Here is a 21,778-nt window from a genome sequence, read left to right as displayed (position 1 = left end):
ACAAATCCATATACACTACACCACATCTGCCAAGCAGATGTCTGACCAGCAGCATAACCCAACGCACTTAGTCAGGCCTTGAGAAAAAAAAAGAGAGTTAATAAATAATAGATAAATACATAAAAAAAAAAAAGGAACTACTACTACTACTACTGTGTGCTGCCGCAAAAACTTGATGAAGTCAACTATAAGCGTAAAAAAAAAATAATAATAAAAAAAATCTTAAAATAAGCAAATAATTTTTTTTTTTTTTAAGTAATAATAATAATAACAATAATTAAAAAAAAAATTAATTAAAAAAAAAAAAAAATGATAAATAAGCAAATAAATTTAAAACATGCAGACACACATTCACACATACACACACATAAGCATAACAGATATGCACCAAACATGCAGTTTCACAGATATGAAAGCACAGTCAAATACACAGAAACGTACATGAGCCCCAACACACACACACACACATTACCCTGCACCCCCTCCTCATATATGCACACCCAGCCCCCCTCCTCATATACCCCCTCCTCATATATGCACACCCAGCCCCCCTCCTCATATATGCATACCCGCACGTTCCAATATTCTGTTGCTCCCACAGTGTAGCCTTGCATACACACACATACCTCATCCTCTACCCCCCTGTCAGAAACTGAGAAAGATTTCAAACAGAAATACTACAGGCAGAGGGAAGACAAAACATCCAATCACCTTCCCATGACCTGTCTTTCTCATGAAAGTTTGTGGTTAATTATTACTTGGTAGGAATTACCATGGAAAAATCCAACATGTAATAAAAAAAAAATAAATAAATAAAAAAAATTAAAAAAGGAGATGCGGAACACTTTTTCTTTCCAGTATTTTCATGTTTGAGTCAAAGTCTGGGAACCACTGGCTTGGACCGCTGCAGCATCCTGAATGTGGAATTCATTCCCTACATTGCCCGACTCTGCTATTTCTGTCACCTCCTCTGTGACAGACGCTTCATCCTGCACGACAGGGTCACCTGTCACCTCCGTCTTCACGACTGTCACCTGGCTGTCCATCTCTTGCTCCTCACTTGCGGCATTTGCCTCAAAGGCAGCTTCCTTCCCTGCCTCTTTGTCCACGTCTTCCATGCTGGTATCCATTGCCGCATGGTCCGTGTTCTCGGCGTCTTCAGCCTGGCTGCTGCTGGCCTCGGTGTCTTCAGCCTGCTCCACCAATCTGACCACCTCCGCTGCGTCGGCATCGTAGGACGAGTCCACTTCAGGAGGGGTGCACAACCCGCCCTTCCGGGACTCGGGCAGCATCAGCCCAGCGATGGGCTTGGTGATGTACTCCACCAGAAAGGACCTGTGTCCTGCCTCCAGCCGGTCGGGGAGGTTGGAGAACCAGCTGATGCGGCGCTTGTAGGTGGGGTCGATGTCCAGGCTGGAGTAGTAGCGGTGCAGCACCACCACCTGGTCCTCCTCAGGCTGGGGGTCCATGGGGATCCACTTGGTCACCTTGCGCTCTGCCAGGCCCCCCCGCCCCCGACCCCGGTTCCTACTGGGCGGGCGACCTTTGCCCCCCCTAGGGCTGTCGGAGGGGGAGGCCGCTACCCTCTTGCTTTCCTTGCAGTATTTGCCCTTGTCTTTGATGAGCTGCTGCAGCATGTTGTTGGTTGACAGCAGGTAGAACGACTTGCAGGTGGTGCCGCTCCTCTGATTGTAGCGGCCGCAGTCGTCCTGGAAGTAGTTGCGGCGGTGCTTGTAGCGCAGGTTCCTGCTATTGTCCACCACGAAGAACACGTCCTCCTTCCTCCCTGCGGGGATGCTGGGGCACAGCTCCGTGGTGGTCGTCAGCTCATGGAACACCTCCTGGGCGGGCAGAAACGCTGTTCCCTTCAACGGCTTGCCCCCCTCGGCGATGTGCGTGTACTTGTCCATCCAGTGTAAGTCGATTTTCTCTGGCCTGTACTTTACCTGGAAGATGTCTTCGTCGGTAGGCTCCAGAGTGAAATCTGACGGCATGGCGAAGTCGGCATCCCCATCGTCTTCAGGTGTGTTCTCCACCACCACCTTCATCTCCGTTTTGATCTTGGGGTTGGTGATGGCCAGCACCTTGGCTGTGGGTTTGCGCACACGCCCAGACACCCTGGAGGGCGTCAGGTAGGGGGACAGAACCACCGGGGACATGGGAACCAAGGGAATGTCCACCAGGGGAACAAACACCTCTGGAACCCAAGAACCCAGTGCCTGGTCAGACCTCCTTGACCCTCCCCAGAAGATCTTGAGGCTTTCCCCTTCCTCTCCTTTGCAGCGGGGATAGAACACTGTGTTGAGGATCTCCACGGCCACATCCATTTTCCCGTTCACGCTGGGGTAGATGGATTCAATGTTCCTTCTCACAACAGATGCCAGCGCAGACATTGTCCACACGCAGGAGTCTTCCCCTGGCATTGCACAGTTCAGACAGCTCTCGATGTAGTCAGGAGCACACCTCAACAAGTTCATGTAGTTCTCCTGGAACTTATAAAAAGTCTCGTACACCACCATCTCAATGCAGCAACGGACGCGCAGCTCCAACGCCAGTTTTTCGGTCCCCACCAGTGCCAGGGAAACTGCTGCAAACAGCGAGTTCCCATCTCTGGTGACTTTGGCGGCGTTTCTCTTCTGTGAATTGCAGTAGTCGCGGAGAAGCGCTTCAGATGAAGCATCCACTGTGTACTTGGGGGACCTGGCGCTGCTAAAGGACACATCCTCCTTCACAAACTGTCTCTCTCTCTCCACACAGATGAGCAACTTCTCAAAGTCCTGCTTGGCTCCCTGAAAAATGATAAGTATTTAGAATGTGACAATTATTAAAAACAAATGGTATGACATATTATTACTGAAATACTGTGTTCTGCGCTGACACACAGTTTGAACACCACATTACAATAATAGCTACTTCTTATGTAGTTGGGGTTTTTTTGTTTTTGGTTTTTTTTACAAATTGAACTTCCCTTCGTATGTTCAGTCTTCTTCTTCAATGATGTGGTTCAACTGTGGTTGAAATACAGTACTTTGCCAATGGTGCACATACCACTATCTAAGTATCTTAGTACACTATTTTTACTCTTCTGCTTACAGGTATGTAAGAGTAAGATATCACACACTGTGTCTGACATGAAAGTTTCATAGATAATGTAATTTCCCTTCTCCTTTCCTGATACATTTTACTAGCACACAGACAAACAAATGATATAAATACACAAATCTCACACACACACACACACACACACACACACACACACACACACACACACACACCATGCAAAAAGCATTCGGAAATTCAGTTTTTTTCAAAATCACACATACATGTATAAAAACATAGTCACACACACACACACACACACACACACACACACACACACACAAAGATGAGAGATATGCTGGAAAAGAGGGAATTTTCAGCAAAATTTCCAAGACAGTGAGTGTGGAAAAATTCATGTAAAAAATGTCTTGGCACTGAAACTGGAGTATCCTCCATGCATGAAAATATGATGAACCACACATTGAGACAAATTTCTATTTTGTTTGACTTTTGACTCTGAGACACTGGTTCAATTCAAAAACAATTATCTATTTTTTTTAATCTATTAATTATAGGTACACTGTGTTGTCTGTTCTTCACTTACAGTATCACAAGACAAACAATGACTGAATGAGTGGACCACAACCAATTCGTTTTATGGTTCCATTTAGACAAGACAGTGGCAGTAGAAGAGATATTCCATTGACATGGTTATAATTCATAAATCAGATTCCGATCATAGAACATTTTCAATCCCCCCCAAAAAAACAACAATAAAAAAAGCAACAACAAGAAAAAACCAACAAATACATAGAATAAAAACAAATAAATACTAAGTCATCTAAATCCAGTTCACAATGAACGTACCTTTCGCAAGCGCTCCAGTGATCTGGCGTAGGAGAAAGCTCCCTTGTCATCGGAGCGGCAGGACCGGCAGATGTAGGGCGCTTCAGGCAGTTCTCTGAACGCCTCCTGATGCTGGATCTCCAGCTGGTCACACTTGACGTGGAACCACTCGGCACACTCATCGCAGAAAATCCCATCCCAGGTTGGTATATCCTCTTTGCACTTGCCACAGTGGTGTGGCTGCGTGCCCTTCCCATGGAGAAGAGGCATGGCTGTTGACTGACTACCTACAATCAGAAGTAATGAATTCTTTTAAAAATTATACTCAGTCAACAAAAGCTGATTTTCAGAACAGGCAGGTATCCAATAATTGTGAATAATTCTTCTTTCATTTCAAGACCAACAATTGCAATATCAACTTGCTGATGAATGTAGTTGATGCAAGCTGGGTATTTTCATGTTTCCATAATCCACTGAATGCTGACATGGATTACAGGAACTTTTAACTTGCATATTTGATGTTCTGCAACAGTGCAAGTGTATATGGAGGAGGTTTTGGTGCAGAAGCATATATGTTGACCTGGATGATGCTGGTCAGAAAAATCTGCACCCTTAACCCTTAACCCAGTACATGCACCGCTGGGAATAAACTCTGGGTGGTGAGAATCCAGTACTCAAACTATCCTGCCACCTACACCCCCCCCCCCCCTCACCCCCTCCCTCACACACACACACACACACAGAGTAAAACACACAATGATGCATGCTTTCTGAGTTTCTCCCTCTCTCCACTCAATACCAATGCCTTTGTCAGTTTGTGTAAAAACATGTGTGTGTGCATATGTGACTTCACTACCTGCCATTCTGTTGGGATCCGCATTTTACTATGCTGTATTAGTGTATACATTCCATCCACCTGTGTCTGTGTGTGTGTGTAACTCACTTCCTGCCAATGTGCCAGTATCCCATGACTATACTGTATACATCTGATCATCTATGTGTGTGTGTGTGTGTGTGTGTACCTATATGGATGAATGAATTATTAAATAATAAAATGAAACCCACAAACATTTCCTTCCTGTCACCCTAATAAGACATTTTCTCTATTTTTCTGTCTTCTTACTGTCAAAAGTTATAGTAAATTTGGTAACTAAGTACTACAATGCTGATAATCCTCAACAGATCAAACAGCTATACACTGACGGGGTATCATAAATAAATTATCTTTAATGTGTAGGAAACTGACCACTTACCGGCGGAAAAAAGTTTTGAAAGAAAATCTTGCTCAGTAGCTGAATTGATATTGGTCGTCACGTGTAATGAGAAGTCGTGTACTACGATTAGAATTACACATATCAACAACCCAAGTGGTGTGCTTTAGGCTAAATTCGGGTTTGATTGGGTAGTTTTTGAAAAATGAACATATACTATGATGACGCATATTTCACACGCGATTCCTTTGTTGTTCCCGCGCACTCTCGAAAACTCGTGCTGTCAGAATAATTTTTCTAATATACTTGCTAAAAGATTATTTTGCAGTGATTTAAAATTACAAGCAGCTCAGTACTATTTCTCTTGTTACAAGAGTATGTTTTGACTATCCTCGCAGATTGGTTCACACATGGTACTTACCCAAACAAATACTCCGTTCGTGAAAAATGATGAAGTTAGACAAATCAAGACAAAATGGCGGAGTCGACGAAATATCTCTTTACCACAGACACCAAGATCGACAACTCCTATAATTTCCTGTCACATGTGCGGGGAGACAGATCCGGTAAAAATTTCACCTTTTAAAAACGATAAACATGGATTTTTCTTCACCACCACCCGGAGGAAAAATGGGTGCTGCTGACAAAGAGCACTTAATGGATCAAGTAAAGCAACAAATTGCTTTGGCAAACGCTCAGGAATTACTACAGGTATTTACTTGTCAGACTTGCATCAGCCGGTTGAGAAGTATCTCTTTTGCACGCATGTCCTTTAGGTTTTCGTTTCAAAGTCAAAACACAGGTAGGCTTGTATTTACAATTCTGTACAAATGAAATAGCCGTTTTCGCTTTGTTATTTGTTGATTACTATTTATGAAAGAAACAGACTGTCACATGCACCTAGGCGCGGCATGGGCCAGCCCCTCAGGATCTGGATCAGGATTTGGGACGTTGTTATATATATATATATATATATATATATATATATATATATATATATACAAGTTTTTACAACATAGCCATGTATGGCTTTTCAATTTTTATGCCCCTTCAGATTTTACTGCTTTTTTTTTTTTTTTTTAATTGTTGGTGAGGTTGTTGACTAGCTCTATGAGGTTCTTAAAAGTATTTATACTAGGTGCACGTTTAATATTGTTTGTTGATTTGTTGCAATAATTTGATACTCGGTTACTAAAAGTAAACTTTCTGAAATTTGTTCTGGAATATTGTTTAATTACTTTAAACATTTTGCCTGTACTGTTTTTTGTACTGTCTACCTTTGGAGTACAAAAAAAGCATGATTTGTTTACATTGTCAAACCCATTAAAATATTTTGTACATCAGTATCAAGTCCCCTCTTACTCTTCTTGCTTTAAGTGATGGTAGTTGTAAGTACTTTAGTCTTTCTTGATATGAATAATCTGTTATGCTATAGGTCAGCTTTGTTGCTGTTCTTTGAACCCGTTCTATGGCTTGTGACTGCTTTATTTGCGTTGGGTTCCATACAGTGTTTCCATAATGTAGGATAGGTCTAACTAATGTTTTATATAACCGTAAAAAGGTAACCTTATCAACTCCTTAGTCTAGGTTGAATTTGACAAGTGTGTAAGTTTAGCTGATTGTCTGGACGCTCATGTTTTCCATTATATATTATAATACAATGTCTTGCATATAAAAAAAAGATTTCGAGATTACAAACTTATGCAGCAAAGTGAAGTTTTGATTTCAAGACAACTCTGTCAGTCAGTCAGTCAGTGACATTTGCCATGTATGGTTTCCCAATAGATTTAGTCATAACATAGAATCAGTATCAGTATCACTCACTATCAGCAGTTAAGGAAGCGTTACTGCGTTCGGACCAATCCATATACGCTACACCACATCTGCTAAGCAGATGCCTGACCTGCAGCGTAACCCAACATGCTTAGTCAGGCACTGAGGGAAAAAAAAGTAAATGAATTTTGAAAATGATTTTAATTTAATAAATAAATAGTATATAAAAAAATAGATTAATAATAATAATAATTATAGATAACAATGAAAATAGAATTAAATAAAATTTTAAAAAAGATAAATAGATACATAAATATGTTGTTGTTTTTTAAAGAAATTTTTAAAAAAGTAATAAATCAAATGAAAATAAAATAAAAAGACACACACACACACACACACACACACACACACACACACACACACACATGCATAACACTTTTGTGCCACTTATCAGTTGTCCATTCTTTCTTCTTCTTTTTTCCTTTTTTTTTTTTTTTTAATACGCTTTTGGTTCTTTAACTTTTATGGAGTCAAAAGCACTTTCAGTTTCAGTGGACTTAGTCACCGTGTTGCCTTTATCAGAACGTCCCAGAGGTGAAGGGGCTGAACTTTTCACTGACTTCCAGTTTTCTAACAAACAAGGTATATAGGAGATACAGAAAGAATGCCAACCTTTTTGTGAAGGAAAATGAATGTAGATTCTGCATCTGGGCATTTTTCCCAAGTAGTGTGATTGTAGATAACAGATCAGGGATTTAAAGTCAAGATAATAATTTTTGTGCAGCAAAAGTCTATTACCGCCTCCACATAATAATGACTTCATACAGAAAACAAAACACAGCTAGGAATAGCATGTCTGTTGTCGGATAATACCTGTAGAAGGAATTAAAACAGACTATGAGTTTATAAAAAAAAGCTCACAACTTGTGTAGACATATAAGTGAATCACAGTCCCAACAATGACAAACGTGGGTATTGTCAATATAAAAAGTCAGTCACATTCTCAGAAACTGAGCTGACAAGCTTTTTGACAGCTAAGGGCTTTCACAAGTTAGACTTATAGGGTGAAGTTATTTGATGACATTCGCTCCCTTCAAGTTGCATGTGGGGTGAATAAAGTGTCTGCTGTTCATCTGGCTTGCCACCTCTTGAAACAAGTCAACCGTCTGATTCACATTCAGTGACAAAAAGCGTTAAAAACAGAAAGCAAGTGTTTCACATCCAGTGCACTTTCAACTCAACGCTTCATGAAAATCATGGACAATTGTTGGTTGTCAGTTTCCTACGGCATGCATTGAAATGCACGTTCACTGGCCTCTAACTGCCACACCCACTTCCCACCCTCTGGCTGGCATTCGACCTATCGTCTTCCATCACTCCTCTCCCCCTCCTCCCCTTTTCCAGCACTGGCTGCACATATTCTGTCAGTCATAGCCACTTATTTAAAAAGGCTATCTGATTGGATAGACAGACTGAATTACCATCATATGCTGTCACTTTCATTGTTGTTGTTGTCAGTCACCTTTGTGTTCAAACCAATCATCAGACAAGAGAGATCCTTCTCCATTGCTATAGCTAAGGACAGCTTTCAGAATTGTGTAAATTTGCTGACTTGGACCACTTCCTTTACTGGACAAAGTTTTCAACACCTTTTTTTGCATATGATGCAACCGCCTTTCCATGTGCGGTACACATGGTTCAGTTAGCAAATCATTATCGAGTAGAAAGGGGTCTTCTACCTGATGCATGTTCATTTAAATAATATTTTTATAATCCAGACACATCAAATTAACCGTTCAGAGTCTGTTTATGTGGATTGAACCAAACTCTAATGAAGGAAAAATCAGAACTTTTGCAGGACAACAGTGGACGTCTTATAGGCACTATGGCAACGCTTTTTGTAGGACATCAGCTGACGTCTTATACAAGTTACTAGCACTCAACTGGTTAAACAGTAATAAAAATTTCAAATGATCAGGCAAAAGACTGATTTATAAAATCTAAAAGCTGCGATATTGATATAATATGACTGACTTCGTCTTAGTTATTCTGTTGGAAAGATTACTTATTCAAGGTTGGCACCATGTGAAAGTATTCAGTTTTGTGAGACCAAGAGGTCAACTTGCCCACTGATGGTGTACTTACCCACTGGTACTACAGTGTATTGTGGACCTAGATTAGAGCTAATGTTTGTTCGTTTTTTTGCTTTTATTTCATGTTGTTTTTCTCTGTCACTTAGGTGTGTTTTTATTGCTTGTCCACTCACCTTTTCCTGATGAACAATGACAGACAGACAGAAAACAATACAAATTGCCATGTTGCATTACCTTTTAACTAAGTTTATTGGCATCAAATTAAACATGATGACAGTGAACTCTCCGTTCAGTTCCTTTGAGACCCATTTCAATTTCTGTTTTATTTTCCTCTCTTTTCCTGTCCCACCCCCAAGTCCTATTCCCCACCCTTCAGGGATCCTCATCCCCTCTTCCCTAAACCCCTCCCCTTCCTGCCCCACCCCCAAGTCCTATTCCCCAGCCTGCAGGGATCCTCATCCCCCCCTCCTCCCTTCCCTAAACCCCTCCCCTTCCTGCCCCACCCCCAAGTCCTATTCCCCACCCTTCAGGGATCCTCATCCCCCCTCCTCCCTTCCCTAAACCCCTCCCCTTCCTGCCCCACCCCAAGTCCTATTCCCCAGCCTGCAGGGATCCTCATCCCCCCTCCTCCCTTCCCTAAACCCCTCCCCTTCCTGCCCCACCCCCAAGTCCTATTCCCCAGCCAGCAGGGATCCTCATCCCCCCTCCTCCCTTCCCTAAACCCCTCCCCTTCCTGCCCCACCCCCAAGTCCTATTCCCCAGCCTGCAGGGATCCTCATCCCCCCCTCCTCCCTTCCCTAAACCCCTCCCCTTCCTGCCCCACCCCCCAAGTCCTATTCCCCAGCCTGCAGGGATCCTCATCCCCCCCTCCTCCCTTCCCTAAACCCCTCCCCTTCCTGCCCCACCCCCAAGTTCTATTCCCCAGCCTGCAGGGATCCTCATCCCCCCCTCCTCCCTTCCCTAAACCCCTCCCCTTCCTGCCCCACCCCCAAGTTCTATTCCCCAGCCTGCAGGGATCCTCATCCCCCCCTCCTCCCTTCCCTAAACCCCTCCCCTTCCTGCCCCACCCCCAAGTCCTATTCCCCAGCCTGCAGGAATCCTCATCCCCCCCTCCTCCCTTCCCTAAACCCCTCCCCTTCCTGCCCCACCCCCAAGTTCTATTCCACATCCTGCAGGGATCCTCATCCCCCCCTCCTCCCTTCCCTAAACCCCTCCCCTTCCTGCCCCACCCCCAAGTCCTATTCCCCACCCTGCAGGGATCCTCATCCCCCCCTCCTTCCTTCCCTAAACCCCTCCCCTTCCTGCCCCACCCCCAAGTCCTATTCCCCAGCCTGCAGGGATCCTCATCCCCCCCTCCTCCCTTCCCTAAACCCCTCCCCTTCCTGCCCCACCCCCAAGTTCTATTCCCCAGCCTGCAGGGATCCTCATCCCCCCCTCCTCCCTTCCCTAAACCCCTCCCCTTCCTGCCCCACCCCCAAGTCCTATTCCCCAGCCTGCAGGGATCCTCATCCCCCCCTCCTCCCTTCCCTAAACCCCTCCCCTTCCTGCCCCACCCCCAAGTCCTATTCCCCAGCCTGCAGGGATCCTCATCCCCCCCTCCTCCCTTCCCTAAACCCCTCCCCTTCCTGCCCCACCCCCAAGTCCTATTCCCCAGCCTGCAGGGATCCTCATCCCCCCCTCCTCCCTTCCCTAAACCCCTCCCCTTCCTGCCCCACCCCCAAGTTCTATTCCCCAGCCTGCAGGGATCCTCATCCCCCCCTCCTCCCTTCCCTAAACCCCTCCCCTTCCTGCCCCACCCCCAAGTCCTATTCCCCAGCCTGCAGGGATCCTCACCCCCACCCCCCTTCCCTAAACCCCTCCCCTTCCTGCCCCACCCCCAAGTTCTATTCCCCAGCCTGCAGGGATCCTCACCCCCACCCCCTTCCCTAAACCCCTCCCCTTCCTGCCCCACCCCCAAGTTCTATTCCCCAGCCTGCAGGGATCCTCACCCCCCCCCCCCCCCCCCTTCCCTAAACCCCTCCCCTTCCTGCCCCACCCCCAAGTTCTATTCCCCAGCCTGCAGGGATCCTCACCCCACCCCCCTTCCCTAAACCCTTCCCCTTCCTGCCCCACCCCCAAGTTCTATTCCCCAGCCTGCAGGGATCCTCACACACACACACACCCTCCCCCTCGTCCCCCCTTCCCTAAACCCCTCCCCTTCCTGTACACTGGCTTTCTATTTGACAGCCTTCCTTCTTTTCAAAACATGAAATTTGTGGTTAAAAAATTAGTATGTATTGCAATATTCCTCCAGATACTTTCTTTGTGATTTATTCCACTGAGGAAGGCAACCAGCTGGAAATGCTGGGAAAGTTTATGTCTTGTTTGTGGTGCTTATCTTGACTCTGTCAGTGTGTGTGTGTGTGTGTGTGTGTGTGTGTAAATAAGCCTTCAGCTAGATCCATTTAATTATACTTAGACCTGAAAGAAAAAGTTCATTACAGGTCTCTTCACTCTCAGTAAAGATTTCTCTTTGCACATAGCTGATAGTGATAGTGTAAGGTTCATTGGTTCATTATCATAATGCACAGTGCTTTTCAGAAAGGACATATATCTTGCATTCCTGGAAATAGGGCTGTCTCTAGCTTTTGTGAGTTTGGTTTCATGGTGGCACTGGCACTGTAACAGAAAATTTGAGTGGGCATACGTCTGTTATCTGAAAGAAAGAGCTAGAGATGTTAGAGAAAGGGTGTGTGTGTGTATATATATATATATATATATATATATATATATATATATATATATATTATTTTAGAAGTGCTCAGCTCTCTCCATCTCTTGTTAGAAATAATGAAATTTGAGATAAAACTTAGCAACAGTCAAAGTACTATATATATATATATTATTTTAGAAGTGCTCAGCTCTCTCCATCTCTTGTTAGAAATAATGAAATTTGAGATAAAACTTAGCAACAATCAAAGTACTATAACAATGAATATAATAATGATGATGATAATGTTATACATTATAATTTTATATATTCATTTCTGTTCCAGAAAATGTCCGAGAAGTGCTACAAGAAATGTATTTATAAGCCCGGGAGTGCATTGGACAACTCTGAACAGGTCATTTTATAATTATTGAAAGAGTTTTTGAAAGTATGTGCTGTACATTATTTAGAGATTACATGCTTTTGTACAATTACTAATGTAGATAATCAGTGACTTACAAAAACGTTACATCCACAAACGTCACACCTTAGTTAAATCACAACAAGTGAATGCAGAATATGTTAAACTGAAGAAAGCATGCTGTATGTTTTCAAACACACAAAGTATTGACATTTTATGCATGCACATGTACCTGAAATCATCTGGGCTTCAGTTTGGATTTCTAAGGATGTATCATTGTATTCATGTGTATTGTGCCCGTCTGGATTGCTTTAAGTTATATGTTACCATGCCATGCCCCCCCCCCCTGCCCCCTCCTCCCACCTGCCCTTCCCCTCCCCCCAAAAATGCCAATGATGATGGTTTGATTAATGTTTAAAATGATTGATTTTGTCAGATTTAATCAATGGTTTCCATCCCTCTGAACTTATCTGATGATACAATTATTGGATTGCCTAAGAATTCTGTGTGAACACAACCTCAAAGATGGATTATTTCATGTGATCAAAAATTTAGGTACGAAAAAAAGGAAAACAGGTTTTTGTCTAGAGTATTTAAATATGTATTTAGGTAATCTGTTCTTCTTACTACCTTATATTATATTGTATTCCTTACTGCTTTTTTCCCCCAGAAATGTATTGCAATGTGCATGGATCGCTACATGGATTCTTGGAACCTGGTTTCACGCGTCTACAGCTCCCGTCTCCAACGAGAGCGTAACAGGCTACAGTAAGATGCAGGCAAGCAACGGAGAGTGGTGGAATCCTGGCCAACATCAAGCACTTCATGCTCCAGCTGCTCCACAAGAAATTGCAGGGCAACAAGAATGTTGTGCTTAGTGTGTATATATACTGTGTACTGTGTCAGCCTGAATTGATTAGGTGTGAGCATGAAATGAGTGTTGTGTGAAGCTGAAAGGGATTTTCACCCAGAATAGAAATAGGGAATACATCTGTTAAAAACCAGAATAAGAGGAACCAGAAAAAGGAATGGGCGTGGAAAGAACATGACCATCTTTCCCATGTGTTGTCAGATCAGATAAAATATATAGAAGTAGTTTTCGAGGTTTACTTTCCTTTCTGTAAAAAATGTTTCAAAACACAGTTATTTTTACCTTTGCATCAGAGAAAGGTCAAACCCATCCAGACATTTTGCAGTAGGCTTCCCATTGTTATTGAATGTAGTGTTGACAATTGTCAGTCAAATTTTGTTTTAAATTTACTGTTATTTACCAAACTTTTTCATGAAGAGATACTTTTAGACTACTACTGCACTTGTGAACCAAGATAGGCAATTTCTTGCAGAGTAGGTAAAACAGTGACAAAGAACACTACCTTTTTGAAAGCAGAACAATGGATGGCACTCTCAGTGTAGTGACACGCTCTCCCTGGTGAGAGCAGCCCAATATTCACACAAAGAAATCTGTTGTGACAAATTAGAGTAATATAGTACAGTTGTGTTCCTAAACGAGGTTTGTCATTGTATAAATCTTATTGAAAGACAGTTCATTGTAGTATCTGTGCTACAAGCATCATTTATATCATTAAAGTTCCAGTACCTCATTTACCGTGTTCATGAATGTGTTTCTGATGTTGAACAGATTCTTTTGCTCCTGCGGAACAAAAAAACAGCTTTTTTATTTGAAATATTTGTCTCATCCACCATGCACAACAGAGAATCATCAAACGTGTGCGGCGGCTGTAAATTGTTATTGCTGAAAGGAGACATGTTTTATATCTTCCTAATAATTCAGAAATGGGAAGGAGGGCCATTTGAGTTGTTAAACATGCTGTTCATGTTATGAAAACTTTGAGGGTATGTTTGAATGCATGCTCTTATGTTCAAGTGTTGTATGAAGTGAAATTTTTAGTACTGATTTGGACTCATTAAACAAACTTTCAGAATTTGGTTACTTTTTTGTCAGCATTGTTTTCTGCATCACAAACATACATGTATGAATAAGGATGATTGATCGTTCAGTGCTTTACTGAGTGGTGGAAGGAAACTGTTTTAAACATTAACACAATCTTTTTTTTTCATATCTGTATAAAGGAAGTCAAAAAGATTATATGGATTTTTTTTTTTTTTTTTTTAATGAATATCTGGCTTTATGGTTAAGGTAAACAAAAAAAAACCATCATTCAATCAAGATTTTCAAAAGCAAGAACTGAAGAAGAAAAAAATACCCTGAGAGTGGGAAAGACAAGTCTTGCCTGTTTGTTGCATGTGCCCACACACACACACACACACACACACACCTGCCCATAATACCATGTTTTTTTCACTTTTTTTTTTTTTTTTAATTCAGTTATCCATTCATTTTTTGTACATTGAGAATTCCCATCTTCTCCCATACCCTACATATTTCAGACTCCAAAGATACATTTCCTAAATATTCCAGAATATATAGTTCAGCTGAATTGTACAAAATAACTGTCACCAAATATACAAATGCAGAGCTGTATGCCTGCCTTCCCTGTACTGAGGGACCAAACAGTTAGTGATGTGGCTGGGTGTTGCCATATATTCTGTTTCTAAATTTACAAAGTAAGAACCCATGTTTCTCTGGATTTTTCTTCTTCCTTCCCCCACCCTTCCATTGAAACGTTGCTTCAAGATAGCTTGTAATACTGGTCATAAATATTTGTGTTGCATGTGTGTCTGGGAGAGCTTTATGTATCTGCTTTAACATGCAGTTTTAAAATTTAGCATGTTAACTTTAGGTGCAAGGTTGTAAGTGTCTGCATACATGTATACAACGTACATGAGCAAGTACACTACAGTATGATTTGGTATGTGAATTCTGTCTGTATCCGTGTGCTCAAGTGTGAAGGTACATATATGTGTACACAATGTATATGACCACATAGTGACAAACTCTGCAATACTGGTATCATAAACATCTGAATGCTGACAGAAAACAGCTGCTGACATGATAGCTGAACATGCCACTCTGACTATAGAACAAAAAAACAACTGCGTATTGTCTTTTCACCCAAAATAAAAATAAGTGATGGAAAGCAAAGTTTCCATGACACAAGGCTGCAAGGTCTGGAAATTCCAGGGATCAGAGGAGGACGCTGCGACACAGGGGGCAGGTGGCGTTCTGGCTGGAGTTCAACCACTTGTACTGAAAAAACACACAAACATCACTGAACTGACCCCCACTTGTACTGAAAAAACACAAACATCACTGAACTGACCCCCACTTGTACTGAAAAAACACAAACATTGAATTGACCACCTCTTGTACTGAAAAAACACAAACATTGAATTGACCACCTCTTGTACTGAAAAAACACACAGACATCACTGAATTGACTACCTCTCGTACTGAAAAAACGCACCGACATCACTGAATTGACTACCTCTTGTACTCAAAAAACGCACCGACATCACTGAATTGACCACCTCTTGTACTGAAAAAACACACAGACATCACTGAATTGACCACCTCTTGTACTGAAAAAACACACAGACATCACTGAATTGACTACCTCTTGTACTGAAAAAAACACACAGACATCACTGAATTGACTACCTCTCGTACTGAAAAAACGCACCGACATCACTGAATTGACTACCTCTTGTACTCAAAAAAAGATAATTAAATTGACCACTGCTTGTACTGAAAATCACACAACACTGAAGTGACCATCACCTGTACTGAAAGAACTCGCACATTAACTGAATCAACCAGTTTTAAACAGGCACCAAAGCATGTGGACTAATCCAAATCTGCTACACATCTTAAAATGAAACAAAGGACACATGCCTGACATATGCCAAGACCCAACACACTGATCAGGCTTTGAGAGCCAACCGAATACCGGAGATAAAAAATAAATAAATAAAAGGACTGATGAGCATTATCAACAGAAAACAGTCATATAGGGGAAAGCAAATTAGCATTATCAAAAGTAAAAGTCATAAAGGGGGAAAAAAATCAACAAATGAACTGACAAGAACAGCTCAATGATTTTCAATTCTCAATACATGTACTGTAAAAAATAAAATAAATGAAATTCATGTGAGTAAAATAATGTGATCGATGTTCTCTTCTGATCAACAAAAATGATGATGGCTGGTGATAAGATCAAATCCAGGTGACATCGTGTCTCATCGTCTGGCTCAGCTGACCACAAAGGCCATATAATTATATAATAATATTGTGATACAGGTGCTATTGACCTCTGTATGTGTACTCTGTGAAAGCCCAACTAAGTAAAGCACCAGGAGAAAAACACTCCATTAAAAATAACAAAAAACAAAAAACTCTAAAACAAAATGACTAATGTCAGAACAAGTTTCATGTCAAATTTGTCAACCCAATTTGCTCAAAACTTGTGTGCTGCTCAGAACAGTCAAAATTGCACAAGCCAAATGAATGCAAGTTGTGGCCAACGAACACTAAGAACATTGATCTCTCCAATTTTAAGCACACTTTTGTCACTTATCAACAGAGCAGAGGCTATACTATGATATAGTTAATGCAGATGGAAACTTGCGCAGGAAACTGGAGGAATTCAGGGAACCCACAGATGTGACCTAACACAACTCCATGAATGGCACTGGTCAAGGGCTTTATAAAATCCCTAAACTTTTCCAGACCTTCAAGGGTAAAACACAATTTTTCTAAAACTTCTCAAGACCTGGAAATGGTTCACTCATTTATCAAAAACTTTTCCATGACAGGAAATGGTTCTCTCATTTATCCAACACTTTTCTGGAGGTCCATGACTGCACGAACCCAGCAGTTTCTGGCACTCTTTTGCGACCAGTCAACAGAACAGAGGCTATTAAAGTACTAATACAGGAAATTCAGCTGGCAACTTTTCAGGAAAGAAAAGAACACCTACACCCATCCGACATGCACAATGAATGTGAAGAATGTGCATATTCTCTTTCCAGTTTCAAGCTTCCTTTTGTGACTAATCAACAGAACTGTAGTTATACACAGTAAATACCACCAGCAACATTTTGCATAAAACAGACTGTGAAGAAAAACAGTGATAGAAAAAGCCAACCTTCTGTAGGGAAATGGGGAAGTGAACAACAAATCTAACTTTTCACAGGAAAACTGAGAGATGAGGAAGAAAACAACAACAAATTTAACTTTTCACAGGGAAATAGGGAAGAAAACAACAACAAATCTAACTTTTCACAAGAAAACGGGGAAATGGGGAAGAAAACAACAACAAATCTAACTTTTCACAGGAAAACGGGGACATGAGTAAGAAAATCCAAGCAACCAGAAAAAGCCCCACTCACCAGACAAGAACTGTGGAACTTTTTCTTGCAGGTGCCGCAGGGAATTCGGGGCAGGTCCAGATTGGTGGCGTGAATGACAGCGTAACAGATGTAACACTCTTCCACGCCTTCCAGTTTCTTGTCGATGTTACGTTTCCAGATCTTCAGTCCTTCTATGATTGGGCCGTTCTAATCGATAACAAAATTTATCACTATGAAAGGGAAACTTTCCTCAACTACACACTCACAACATTTGATTTACAGACCTTCCTGAAGGGGACTGTTGTTTCTTGTCGACAAGAATATGTATCACTATAAAATAGTCATATAAAATGGATGTTTTTCCCAAGCACAAGTAATTCACAGGATTTCAGTATCATGCTTCCATATCTTCAGGCCTTCCAGACTGGGGCCATTCTGATTGATAACAAAATACATGAATATAAAACAGAACTCTTTGTCAACCACAGGCACTCCAAACATTTGATTTACAGGATGCTACACTTCCAGATCTTCAGGCTAGAAGATGAGAACCAATCAGTGAGAATATATGAATAAGAAACAGTACATTTTTTCTGCCAAGAACAACTTGACCATCAGGGCATAAGTCAATAGGTTGTAAACTTAACTCCAACTCTACTTTTCTCCAGATACAGACACCAGAAACATCCAATTTACAGGATAACAGATACAGGCTTTTGGGGACTTAACCAAAAGATGCATCATCAAACTGATGGATGAAAAATTCTTTCTGGTTACACAACTACACTCAGTGAATTGTATATAACAGTTACATTTTATAACAAATTTTTACTGATAACACTTTAGATGATGATTTCTCAACCCCCATTCTACACACCTCTCCACCCCGACTCTTCCCCCCCCCCCCCTCCCCTCCACACACACATACTGCCTGCCTGGTGCAAGAACAGTCAGTACCCCCATCATACACACACACACACACACACACACACACTTGTGGCCCACCTGGTGCTGAAGAAAGACACTGACCTGCAAGAACAGTCAGTCCCCCCATCACACATCCCCACACCCACACTAGTGGCCCACCTGGTGCTGAAGAAAGACGCTGACCTGCAAGAACAGTCAGTCCCCCCATCACACACCCCCACACCCACACTAGTGGCCCACCTGGTGCTGAAGAAAGACACTGACCTGCAAGAACAGTCAGTCCCCCCATCACACATCCCCACACCCACACTAGTGGCCCACCTGGTGCTGAAGAAAGACACTGACCTGCAAGAACAGTCAGTCCCCCCATCACACACCCCCACACCCACACTAGTGGCCCACCTGGTGCTGAAGAAAGACGCTGACCTGCAAGAACAGTCAGTCCCCCCATCACACACCCCCACACCCACACTAGTGGCCCACCTGGTGCTGAGGAAAGACGTTGACCTGCAAGAACAGTCAGTCCCCCCATCACACACCCCCACACCCACACTAGTGGCCCACCTGGTGCTGAAGAAAGACGTTGACGTCCAAGAACAGTCAGTCCCCCCATCACACACCCCCACACCCACACTAGTGGCCCACCTGGTGCTGAAGAAAGACGTTGACGTCCAAGAACAGTCAGTCCCCCCATCACACACCCCCACACCCACACTAGTGGCCCACCTGGTGCTGAAGAAAGACGTTGACCTGAAGCAGCAAACGGTCCCACTCAGCCAGCTTCACCACGGCGTGGCGCTGGGCGTCCACAGTGATCTCCCCTAGGGGAAAGTTCTCCGGCAGTGTCACCCGGATCTCCGCCCTCAGTTCCTCTGCTGTGTACGTGGCTGTCACCTGTCGCGTGATCGTGCTGGCCTTCACCTGTCAGTTTTCAGTTTCACTTCAGTTTGGTTTGTATAATCTTTGATTGTTCAACAGTACGCATGATTACAGTGCAAACTATGACAAAGGAGCACCAACATGCTTAAAAAGCTTCTACTGTACTCACAACGTTGGACTTCAATTTTAACATGACAACTGATGAACCATATTATCATTTGTATCAAATAACTTATTCATAAACAGTAAGTAAAGAAATAAAACAAATGAATACACAAATATGTTAAATAATGCTACGATCGAAATCAACATAAAATCAAATCTATAGTCACCAGAGGTATAGGCCTCATGAAAGAGAAACACGAAGAAAAAAATAATATTTCAGTTTTCACAGAGTCATCACTGCATTCAGACAAGTCTGTGTGTGTGTGTGTGTGTGTGTGTGTGTGTGTGTGTGTGTGTGAGTGTATGTATGTGTGTGTGTGTGTGTGTGTGTGTGTGTGTGTGTGTGTGTATGTGTGTGTGTGTGTATGTGTGTGTGTGTGTGTGTGTGTGTGTGTGTGTGTGTGTGTGTGTGTGTGTGTGTGTGTGTGTGTCCTACACCACATCTGCTAGGGAAGATTCCTGATGTGTTCAGGCTTTGAGTGTATTGTATATATTTGTGTACCTATCAGAGTACATTTCTTCTTCACAATTTTTCCAGAAGACAAAATTTGTGCTGCCATGAATTCTTTTCTTTTCAGAGCCCCAAGTGCGTACTGCATAAGGGACGTCTGTTTATCACCATATCTAAATGAATAGATGCTCATTTCTGCAGTCCAATCTGGGACAGGGTGAGACCTGGATTCAAACCAACACCATCACGGTGCTGTATTGTCAGAGAAGTGTTTTACCATTCTGCCACCTTCCTCCTAAACCCCTCACCTGTCAGAGGGTAGTGATTAAAAACAATATTATCAATACTGGTATTTCTGGGAACTACCATCGACAATGAACAACCACTCGCCCCGTGCAACCAAGACAACAAGGAGACCAGTATCATGAGAAGGTGGTAGAAATGGACTGGACATGTCCTGCCAAAAGAGAAGGTGGTAGAGTTGGACTGGACATGTCCTGCCAAAAGAGAAGGTGGTAGAAATGGACTGGACATGTCCTGCCAAAAGAGAAGGTGGTAGAAATGGACTGGACATGTCCTGCCAAAAGAGAAGGTGGTAGAAATGGACTGGACATGTCCTGCCAAAAGAGAAGGTGGTAGAAATGGACTGGACATGTCCTGCCAAAAGAGAAGGTGGTAGAAATGGACTGGACATGTCCTGCCAAAAGAGAAGGTGGTAGAAATGGACTGGACATGTCCTGCCAAAAGAGCAAGGTAACATCACATCACCTGGACAGCCCTTCACTGGATGCGACAAGACAGATGCAAAAGATAAAGGCCAAAGAACACTTGGTGCTGAACAGCTGAAGGAGAAACCCCTGAAACACACCTGTCGTACCGTTCACAGACTGTCCCCAAACTGACAAGTGGTGGATCTTGGTGGTTGTCCTACATGCCAGAGGGTTGGAGGTGCAGGAAGGAACTCAGTAGCTGGGAGCTGCATTGGCATGCACAAGGGAAGGAATTTACCAAGGGAGGTCACAACCTGCTGCCACTTTTGATTTGTGCACATGAGCGGGATTGTAGTTTTCAGCAGACAGGAATCAAACACTGTTGGAGTCTGCACCAGTGGGTCACAGCAAGTACATCAGATTAAGTGTTCTTTAAGGAATCAATCACTGCTGGAGTCTGCACCAGTGGGTCACACCAAGTACATGAGATTAAGTGTTCTTTAAGGAATCAATCACTGCTGGAGTCTGCACCAGTGGGTCACACCAAGTACATCAGATTAAGTGTTCTTTAAGGAATCAAACACTGTTGGAGTCTGCACCAGTGGGTCACACCAAGTACATCAGATTAAGTGTTCTTTAAGGAATCAATCACTGCTGGAGTCTGCACCAGTGGGTCACACCAAGTACATCAGATTAAGTGTTCTTTAAGGAATCAATCACTGTTGGAGTCTGCACCAGTGGGTCACAGCAAGTACATCAGATTAAGTGTTCTTTAAGGAATCAATCACTGTTGGAGTCTGCACCAGTGGGTCACAGCAAGTACATCAGATTAAGTGTTCTTTAAGGAATCAATCACTGTTGGAGTCTGCACCAGTGGGTCACTACAAGTACATCAGATTAAGTGTTCTTTAAGGAATCAATCACTGCTGGAGTCTGCACCAGTGGGTCACTACAAGTACATCAGATTAAGTGTTCTTTAAGGAAACAGACACTGTTGGAGTCTGCACCAGTGGGTCACAGCAAGTACATCAGATTAAGTGTTCTTTAAGGAAACAGACACTGTTGGAGTCTGCACCAGTGGGTCACAGCAAGTACATCAGATTAAGTGTTCTTTAAGGAAACAGACACTGTTGGAGTATGCACCAGTGGGTCACCGCAAGTACATGAGATTAAGTGTTCTTTAAGGAATCAGACATTGCTGGAGTCTGCACCAGTGGGTCACCGCAAGTACATCAGATTAAGTGTTCTTTAAGGAATCAGACACTGTTGGAGTCTGCACCAGTGGGTCACACCAAGTACATCA

At 42.7% G+C, this 21,778-nt stretch overlaps 3 protein-coding genes across 4 annotated transcripts in view; 1 reads left to right on the top strand and 2 right to left on the bottom strand.

Annotated features, from left to right (window-relative positions):
* Positions 1-560: 560 nt before the first annotated feature.
* LOC143282641 (uncharacterized) lies at positions 561-5,595 on the bottom strand. The gene is made up of 3 exons (XM_076588290.1): positions 5,518-5,595; positions 3,907-4,172; positions 561-2,789 (listed from the first exon to the last, which is right to left on the bottom strand). Exons 2-3 carry the CDS (start codon positions 4,153-4,155, stop codon positions 864-866), a joined length of 2,175 nt encoding a protein of 724 aa, XP_076444405.1. The 5' UTR covers positions 4,156-4,172; positions 5,518-5,595; the 3' UTR covers positions 561-863.
* A 27-nt stretch (positions 5,596-5,622) lies between these two features.
* Positions 5,623-14,023, top strand: LOC143282643 (mitochondrial import inner membrane translocase subunit Tim13-like). Its single transcript, XM_076588291.1, has 3 exons — positions 5,623-5,807; positions 11,998-12,066; positions 12,743-14,023. The coding sequence occupies exons 1-3, from the start codon at positions 5,694-5,696 to the stop codon at positions 12,842-12,844; spliced, it is 285 nt and encodes a 94-aa protein (XP_076444406.1). The 5' UTR covers positions 5,623-5,693; the 3' UTR covers positions 12,845-14,023.
* A 358-nt stretch (positions 14,024-14,381) lies between these two features.
* Positions 14,382-21,778, bottom strand: part of LOC143282640 (E3 ubiquitin-protein ligase listerin-like) — a 78,238-nt gene continuing 70,841 nt past the window's right edge. For both annotated transcript variants that reach the window (XM_076588288.1, XM_076588289.1), the window contains 3 exons: positions 18,997-19,191; positions 17,383-17,550; positions 14,382-15,241 (listed from right to left, as the gene is read on the bottom strand). In XM_076588288.1, the coding sequence (XP_076444403.1) occupies positions 15,179-15,241; positions 17,383-17,550; positions 18,997-19,191 (426 nt within the window). In that variant the 3' untranslated portion in view covers positions 14,382-15,178. The remainder of the gene's footprint in view (positions 15,242-17,382; positions 17,551-18,996; positions 19,192-21,778) is intronic.

Source organism: Babylonia areolata, chromosome 6 (genome assembly GCF_041734735.1).
Source record: "Babylonia areolata isolate BAREFJ2019XMU chromosome 6, ASM4173473v1, whole genome shotgun sequence".
Classification (NCBI taxonomy): Eukaryota; Metazoa; Mollusca; class Gastropoda; order Neogastropoda; family Buccinidae; genus Babylonia; species Babylonia areolata.
Note: the sequence above shows the minus strand (reverse complement) of the source record. Positions and strands in the feature narration are given on the sequence as shown.